This window comes from Anas platyrhynchos, chromosome 31 (assembly GCF_047663525.1).
Source record: "Anas platyrhynchos isolate ZD024472 breed Pekin duck chromosome 31, IASCAAS_PekinDuck_T2T, whole genome shotgun sequence".
NCBI lineage: Eukaryota > Metazoa > Chordata > Aves > Anseriformes > Anatidae > Anas > Anas platyrhynchos.
The window spans coordinates 4,472,019-4,481,321 of record NC_092617.1 but is presented as its reverse complement, the minus strand read 5'-3'; the positions used below and the strand labels follow the sequence as shown (position 1 = coordinate 4,481,321).

The window sequence follows — 9,303 nt, the reverse complement described above, 5'->3', positions numbered from 1 at the left end:
TGTTAGGCACTGGAACGGGCTGCCCAGGGAGGTGGTGGAGTCACCATCCCTGGAAGTCTTCAAAAGACGTTTAGATGTAGAGCTTAGGGATATGGTTTAGTGGGGACTGTTAGTGTTAGGTCAGAGGTTGGACTCGATGATCTTGAGGTCTCTTCCAACCTAGAAATTCTGTGATTCTGTGATTCTGTGATTCTGTGAAATAATATAAGCATCGGAAACCAAGTGGTCTCTATCCCATGGTAAGCTACGAGGTATTGGAAATGATTTCAGCCATCATCTCAGTGAGCACATTGTCTTCTGGCTGCTCCAGTGGTGGGAGAACAGGGCCAATAGGCTGGAATTAGAAGGCAGGGAAGCCAAGCAGCTGGGACCCTCCAGTAGGTGATAGACAAAGCCGTTGCAAATGGGCACAAGGAAACTTCATCCTGTCAGGCATCAAGGAAAGGTCTGCCTTGAAGGAAGATCTTGTATGTCAACCATGAAAGTGGACCACCATGCAGAGGGGTATCCGGTACCTGAGGGAATTAGACATGCTGAAGGCGATTTGTAGAAACCTAGATAACAAACAGCTATCCAAAGATCCAGATGAAGTCAAGTGCACATGACCCATGGGGCAGGAGTTTGTACAGAGCACACCATCATCGTATGCCAACCCATGGGCAGTAATGACCTGGAAAGACCAAGAGGAACCCATGGTGGATGAATTGGCTAGCCAACTATGGCATTACAAAGCAAGTCTCTCTTCTTCCCTATGGGCCTGTGTCTTGTCCAGAAAGAAACTTTTCCAAGAGGTCCAACAACTACAAGAGAATACGGCTTCCTCCCCACCTGCACGAACAAATAGCTCAGCTATCAGATGTAAGCATCCCTCTGCTCAAGAAAGGTGACATAGTGGGTACATACCAGGTTCCATCCTGTGCTTTTGACTGTGTGACCATGGAGAGGCCATGAGAAAATGGGATGCAAAAATCGACCTCCACCTTAGAGGCACGGATACATGAAGTGCAAGGAAAAAAAGATTGACAGAACGGGATTCTTCTGAGACACTTGCTACTCAAATTCCTAGTGGGAAATCCTCCAAACAGAGTAAAGAATACTATGAGCAGGACTAGAGGGGCCCAGCCTCCACCCTGGGGGAGGGAGAGGACAATCAGGTACATTGGACTTTGAGGATTATTGGCCTGGCACATCAAACCCAAGAGTTAACTATACAGGAGGCTGAAGTGAGTCTAACGGGGAAGGAGTGGCAAATGCAACCCATTGGGACTGGCCTGGAGGCTCTGTGTAACATTGGCATAGACTACTTCAGGAGATCCACAAGGGTATTGTTGGCCTTTTGGCATAGCTGCCTTGGAGGTGGAGGACACCAAGCAGTTGTCTACCTTGCCCACTCTTTCACAGGACCCTTCTGCTGTGGAGGTGCTGATGGCCAATGAGCAGCAGGTGCCAATCGCTACCACAACAGTGTGCCCGAGGCAATATTGCACTAACAGAGACTCCCTGATTCCCATCCATGAGCTGGTTCATCGACTGGAGAGCCACGGAGTGATCAGCAACACTTGCTCACCCTATAATAGTCCCATATGGACAGTACAAAATTCTAATGGTGAGTGGAAGATAACGGTGCACTTCTGTGGCTTGAATGAAGTCCCACCACCACTGAGTGCTGCTGTGCCAGGCATGCTAGAGCTTCATTCAGTACGACTGGAGTCAAAGGCAGCCAAGTGCTATGCCACAATTAATATTGCTATATATTGCTAATGCATTTTTCTCCATTCTTTTGACAGCAATACAAAGGCCACACTTTGCTTTCACATGGAGGGTCGTCCTGTCCACGTGGAATTGACTGCCCCAGGGCTGGAAGCACAGCCCTACCATTTGTCATGGGCTGATCCAGACTGCTCTAGAGTAGGGGGAAGCTCCTGAAAACCTTCAATACCTTGATAACATCACTACATGGGGTAGCACAGCGAAAGTATTTGAGAAGGGAAGCAAATGTTGCAAATCCTTCTGAAAACTTGTATTGACCTAAAACAAAGTAAGGTCAAGGTAAGGTAAAGAGCCGCATGCAGGCTGTCCAGGTTCTGTGGGACCCCTGCTTCGGGAAAGATTGGGCGTTGGTCAGTGCGTGATGAGCAATTGCACTGTGCATCACTTGCTTTATACATATAACAATAATAAAAATAAGGTTTATAATTATTTATTATTAGTATTGTTACTGTTATTACTGTCTCTTCATTTTCTGTCCTTTTAACTACCTTTGTTTCAACCAATTTTATTTTGGGTGTTGGGTGTGAGCTGGGGAGTTGGGGAATGGGCTTAAGTTGCGCCAGAGGAGTTTTAGGTTAGATGTTAGGAAGAACTTCTTTACTGAAAGGGTTGTTAGGCATTGGAACAGGCTGCCCAGGGAGGTGGTGGAGTCACCATCCCTGGAAGTCTTTAAAAGACGTTTAGATGTAGAGCTTAGGGATATGGTTTAGTGGGGACTGTTAGTGTTAGGTTAGAGGTTGGACTCGATGATCTTGAGGTCTCTTCCAACCTAGAAATTCTGTGATTTGATCTGTGATCTGTGATTTGAGTTCAGACATTAGAGTATTGGATTCCTGTTAGTGTGTGGAGCAGCATTTAGATTTGGGACTTAAGGTTACTGATTGAAAGTGGGGAAGGGCCTCATATGATTGTTTTAGGTCATGGTTACAACAGCATCAGCGTAACCTGAACCCTCTTACCTCTACAAAATCCTTAATTTCTGCTGGCCAAGCCCCTATTCCCTCCCCCAAATCTCACATCTCTCCTGTCCAGCCTTCTCCTGACCTCCCAATATCAGTCATCTCATTGGCATCAGCTTTCTGATGGCTTTCATGATCTCAGAGTATCCATCACATCTCTGTTGGCTACTCTATTTCTGAGAAAAGTGGCACTTAAGACACAATGGAAAAGGACACACAAGTCCACCAGAGCACCCTGTACAGTGTCCCCAGCGGCTCTGCACCATCACGAAAGTGCAGTCCCTGCCTACAAGTTTTCTTTCCTGAATGGCTCCTATGGCTCCAGGGTAACTTTTCCCAGGCACTCACTTCCCCAGGCCACACCACTCTTGCCCGCAGGCCCCACGTGTCTCTCCAAGCCTCCCCTCTGCCCCTGCAGTAGTGGCACCTCACTGCAGCAGGTTGGTGCATCTCCAGGCTCAGGGGTGTTTGCTGAGTGCCCACCCCGTGTGGGGATTGGTGGGGAGGAAGAGAGCAAGGTCATCTCCTGGGGCATGGCTGAGCACAGCCCAGCCATCCTGCACCGTGGGCAGGCCCCTGCTCCCAGGCTGAGGCACACATGCAGGGTGGACACTTCTCCGTCAGCCCAGCTTCACGCAGGGCCCTTCAGCCCTGTCCCAGTCCCAAGATTTGGCTACTTCTCCACCCACAGACATACACTGCTTTCTATCTGGGGACTCAGGCAGGACTTTAAGGATCTACTAAAGCCCTGAGTGTCTCTGTTTCTCACAGCTTTCACCCAGGTCTTTCTCCTGGCCCTCCTCACTGCCCACCACTGCCTCTCAGGTGGCACTCAGTGACCCTTCAGAAGGGCCTCTGGGCTTCCTGAATTGTCCTGGTGCTTATTAGCACCTTCCTGGCTACTTCCAGAGTGCAGAGGAAGCCTTCTTGTCCATCAGGGGCCTTGTACTGGCTGTGGCTGGCACGGAGTTACTCTCTGCAAAGCAGCCCCTTGTGGTACTGTGTTTTGGTTGTGTGACCAGTGATGACCACCCACAGTTGTGGTTGCTGTTTTTGAGCATTTCTTGCACAGCATCAGGGCCTTCTGTGTCTCACAATTTCTGAGTTTTATTTGGTTTTGCTATTCTGTCCCCAGTTCGTCTAGAAGAAGAGAAAGCAGGTGGCCGATAGGTGTTTATCTGCTGGATGCATGGAGTAAGGAGGTGTCCGTGGTGCCAGGAAATGGAGGTCCGTGAAGCTGCAGGAGCCCTGCTCTCTTGCGTGGGAGATCCCCAGCACACAGTGCCTGTGCCCCGCAGGGCCAGCCCCGCTCCCCAGGCCAGCACAAGAGGCCTGGGCCAGCCACAGAGCAGCCTGCCCTGAGCAGGGGCCTGCACAAAGAGCTTTCCCTTTCCCCTTTCCCCATCAGTGCAGGTCCAGCAATGCTGCCCTGCTCTTCCCCAGGGCCTTACTTGCTCCTAGAGAGCCTTGCCCAGGGCAGTGTGTCCATGCTGGCCGTTGCTGCTTCCTTCCCCGTGCTCCCTGCAAGGCCCTGAGCTGGCAGTGTTGTTGTGAGAACCACGGGCTGTGGTGCCCTGGGACCCCCAAGAATGCTGCTCAGGGTGGGCAGCAGACCTATATCCATGGGGATCTCTGCTGCTGAGCCCCTCTCCATCTGCCCAGCAGCACAGGGCAGTGCTGGGCAGGGCCATGGGGTGTCTCTGAGGGCAGAAAGGACAGGCAAGTGTTGCACTAGACCTTGCCCACAGCACTTCAAAATGCTTATCCTTAATTACTGTGCAGTCTTATGGGCCTTTACCTGATGACTCTTCACCACCACTTCTGGCATTGCAGAGCCCTCCTTTAGCCCATTGTCTCCTCAGATTCACTTTTTCCTTTACCAAAACCTTTTTTGGATGACCACTCATTTTATGAGGTTCTAATCACTGCCCAGTGAGCACCTTGTTCCTGCAGATCTTCTGACTTCTCCTGGCAGCTCCAGATTCCTCTGGCATCGGCCATCAGCCCCTCTGCAGGGGGCGTAGTCCCATAGAGACGAATCCAGTTGCCTACTTTGGCAAGTGCTACTATAAAGAGAGCTCTTGGTGCAGCCCATGATCCCTCACAGACCACCTTGGGATTTTCAGACTCCCCCACCTCCAGAGGGGATGGGAAGAGATGGCAGCTCAGAACAATGAATTTCTTCTGGATTCTTTATTGTGTTTATCTACAGAGGAAGCCTGGTTCTATAGGTAAATCTTTAACACGTAGGAGGTTAAGATTAATATTATTTATATCTGAAACAAGAGTTAGTGAAAATAACAACACAGACAAATATAAACAAAAAAAAAGTATCTTAAAGTTTTCTGAAAAATATGTATTTCTGATTATAAGCTTATTGTTATAGACAAAGAAGCTGAAGAGTATGTATTCAAGCAGTGTCCTCACTGCAACCCTTAGTTCCAGGTTCCTCATGTTTTAGATGAGTGGGTTCACTGCTGGAGGCACTGGAGACTGCAGTAGAGACTAATGAAGTTGTCCCGGTTTCTTTATTGTCTTTATTTAAACAAGAATATTGATTGTAAATGTATTTGAAATTATCGACTTAATAATAATAATAATAAAATAAAAATAAAAATTAGGAGGCTTAGAATAACATTAAATCAAAGCCAGAAGTTATAGGAAATAATAATAAAGAAAATTACTTTCAAGAAATTGAGCTAAGAGTGTTTGTTTTCAGAAATCCTATTAGTATTATATGCACATTATTAATGCTGAAGAAAGAGGTATAAAATATTTTCCTTACAGCATGTTTGAGCTGCTGGTTCCTCATGCTGTAAATGAGGGGATTCAGTGCTGGAGGCAACAGTGAGTATAGAGCAGCTACCACCAGGTCCAGGGATGGGGAAGAGATGGAGGGGGGCTTCAGGTAGGCAAATACGCCAGTGCTGACAAACAGGGAGACCACGGCCAGGTGAGGGAGGCACGTGGAGAAGGCCTTGTGTTGGCCCTGCTCAGAGGGCATTCTCAGCACTGCCCTGAAGATCTCCACATAAGACACCACAATGAAAACAAAACAACCAAAGGCTAAAGAAATACTAAACACAAGTGCCCCAACTTCCCTCAGGTAGGTATCTGAGCAGGAGAGCTTGAGGATCTGGGGGACTTCACAGAAAAACTGGTCCACAGCATTGCCTTGACAGAGAGGAAGGGAAAATGTGTTGGTCGTGTGCAGGACAGCAGTGAGAAATCCAGTGCCCCAGGCAGCTGCTGCCATCCGGGCACAAGCTCTGCTGCCCAGGAGGCTCCCGTAGTGCAGGGGCTTGCAGATGGCAATGTAGCGGTCGTAGGCCATGATGGTGAGAAGGGAATACTCTGCTCCAACCAAGAAGAAGAAAAAGAAGACCTGAGCAGCACAGCCTTGATAGGAGATGGCCCTGGTGTCCCAGAGGAAATTGGCCATGGCTTTGGGCAGAGTGGTGGAGATGCAGCCCAGGTCGAGGAGGGCGAGGTTGAGGAGGAAGAAGTACATGGGGGTGTGGAGGTGGTGGTGGCAAGCTATGGCGCTGAGGATGAGGCCGTTGCCCAGGAGGGCAGCCAGGTAGATGCCCAGGAAGAGCGCGAAGTGCAGGAGCTGCAGCTCGCGCGTGTCCGTGAATGCCACCAGGAGGAACTCACTGACTGAACTGATGTTGGGCATTTGCTTGTTTTGTATGTGTTGTCCTGCTAAAGGAACAGAAATAGAATGATAATATATCAGGATTATCTGAGAAAAAACATTTCACTTTTTCAGTTAAACCTCTCAAAGCGTTTGCCGAACTGCATGTAGACAATTGGCAGATCCCTTTCCTTCATTGGTTGTTCCTTCAGTTGTCCTCTGCTGGCGTGTCCTTGAGCTGCAGGGCAATTGCACTAAGGAGGTTCTCCTGAGAAGAACCTGGACACTTCTGAGAGCAGAGGAATCCAGGCTCAAAGTGCACATCTCCACACCCCTCACCCTGGCCCCATACTCCCCTTTCCACGCATTGAATGCCAGCGTGCTGCTGCCAGGGGAGGCAAGGCCAGGGAGGGACAGACGGACACTCAGCAGACCCTCCTGTGCTGCAGCTCTGCCTGCAGAGGAGGCAGCTCCTGCTGGAGACACAGGGGGCTTGAGGGCAGAGGCTGTGCTGGTGGGAGAGGAGAGCAGGGGGTGTCCCAGGGAAGGCACCTGCCCTGCAGAGTCTGGCAGAGAGGTGCCTGAGCCCTCCCTCTCACAGCATTTCTTGCAGCAGCTCCCTCTTACCGCCTCCCCTGCTCATATCTCTACTGCCTTCCTATGTCCCTGCTGGAAAAAGGATCTCTGTCCCCACGTATCTTCCATGTCCTTGCTCACAGACCTCATCCCACAAGCTGTGTGCTTCCTGAGTACAGGACATCACAGGGGTTGCAGCTCCTAAAGACCTGATAAGTCCTGAGGAGATAACAAACGTTGTTGTTTCAGTCTTTAGGCGGAGGTGCCTGAAGTTTAATTTCTGCTATATTGATCTCTCACTGGAATAATCTTGGAGTCTCCGTATCCTCTACAATCGAGAAAATTCATTGTCATGAACCCTGCCTCTCCTCCATACCAAGACTCTGAAAGCACAGAATCCAAGCAAGTTTTCCATTTCAAATAAACCAAGTCTCGGTCTTCCTCTTAAAATGCCCCCTCTAAAACATCTTCTATGCCACATTACAGGTAGAATAAAACCCATCCTGGCAGATGCTGTCAGCCATCAGATGTGCCAGCTGTAGAAGACCCCTCTGGCAACCCCACCTGCATGGCCCTGCTGCCAGAGCCTCACGATGCCAAGAGCCTGCAGATGTGTCCTGCCACACGCTGCCCTCTGTTGTTGTGCTCCTCAGTGCCTCCAAGCCCTCTCTCCTTCTCTCCTCTCTGTGTGCCAGCTGCGGTCAGAGCCCCCAGCCCTGCTGCGCTGTGCAGAGGAGCTACTCCTGGGCACAGCTGGCTCTCTGCACCAGGGCACTCTTGCCACGAGCTCTCTCTGTCCCATGAGCCCGGCCCAGCTCAGCAGCACAGCACCAGCCCAAGGCACTGCAATCACCCCTCTGGGGGCTTTGCTGATGAGCCCACGAACCTCAGGCACTCCGAGACAATTGAAGACATCTCTCCAGAAGTGCAAGTCAGAGGCAAGTTTCCTGCAGTGTCCCCCTGAGGGCCAGCACTGACACAGCCTCCCTTGCAGCTCATTAGAGCAGAACCCTGGAGGCAGTGTGGACAAGGAGACAAAGGCAATGTGTAGGTGACACTGATGTGGACGAAAACTGGATGTGTGTCACTAAAAACAAGGGCCAGGCCTTGACCCTGAATCTGTGGGAAGGGAGATCCTTTCCCTTCAGACACTGATCAGTTATCTTTGTGGGGCAGTAGGAGATGGGGATGTGCATTGCCAAGTGCAGGAGAATGGTACGACTCCTGCCTGGTTCATGGTTGGGGGCGAGGAGGCAATGAGGCCCTGGTGCTTTAACGATCAGCTGTCTCCTCATAGGCATTAGTGGCTTAGACAGCAGCCATAGCCATGGACACAAAGAACTTTGTTCTGTTGGGACTTTCAGCCTTTCCAGTGTCCTTGCTCTTCTCTGAACCTGGCAGCTTCCTAAAGACCTGCCTTATGAGGAGAATGGCCACCATGAAGATCTGAGTTATCAGATTTCCTAGGAAATGCCAGACCTCTACCCTTTTCCCTGTTCCTGTAGACCATTTTGCTTGTGGTGTCTCACTGGATCTGAGCTCAGTCTGATAACTCCGATTTTCTTGGTGGCCATGTCCCTCATAAGGCATCTCTGTTCACCACCTTGCTCTCATCCCTTGCTTTCAAGCTTGTCTCATCAGCCCTCACCAGCTGTTCCTTGAAGCACAAAGCCAGGGTCTCACCAGAGGGTGATCTCTGGCACCACAGCATGACCCTTTGAGGGACATTTCTCCCTCCTTGTAACCAGTACCAGCGTTCCATGGAACACTTTGTGGCAGTTTTTTCTCTCCTGATCTTTCATACGACCAAAGGGAGCTCCATCAGGGTGGAAACCACTCCTGAAGTAGGCATCCCAACCCAGCAGGCTCCTTGCAGCCTCTCAGCCAACCAGACACAAGTCACCTCAGCAGCAGCTTCCAAGCCAGGGGCCTGCTGCTGGCCTTGCAGCTTCTTGTGGAGACACAGCCAAGCCTTGTGCCTCCTGCTGGTGCCCAGTCATGGACTCAAGCAGAAGGGACAGGACAACCCATCTGGGGGCCTTCTTTCTGCCTGGGTCCTCCTGAGTGTGGAGGCAGAGGGGATCCCCCAGTCAGCATGCCAAGCAGGTGCCTTCTGCTGGCCTAGCAGGGCCACTGCCAGATGTCAGTCCTCACTTGGCTTTGAATGCCGTGAGACCTCACGGCAACCTCACGGTTCCTGCCCGGCCTCAAGGGGCCAAGCGCCTAAAGTTAAGGGTTACGAGACAGTTTGAAGGTGGGGAGGTTAATGCACAGGAAGAGGGGCTTTGTGTGTTAGATGTTCATATACGGTGTTAGGGACTAGGGCTCACCTTTCTGAGTTAGAGATTAAGGCAAATTTAG

At 50.5% G+C, this 9,303-nt stretch overlaps 1 protein-coding gene across 1 annotated transcript; it reads right to left on the bottom strand.

Moving 5' to 3' along the window:
- Nucleotides 1–5,415: 5,415 nt before the first annotated feature.
- On the bottom strand, nt 5,416–6,408 carry LOC119718044 (olfactory receptor 14C36-like). Its single transcript, XM_038185129.2, has one exon. It carries the CDS (start codon nt 6,406–6,408, stop codon nt 5,416–5,418), a length of 993 nt encoding a protein of 330 aa, XP_038041057.2.
- Nucleotides 6,409–9,303: the final 2,895 nt, after the last annotated feature.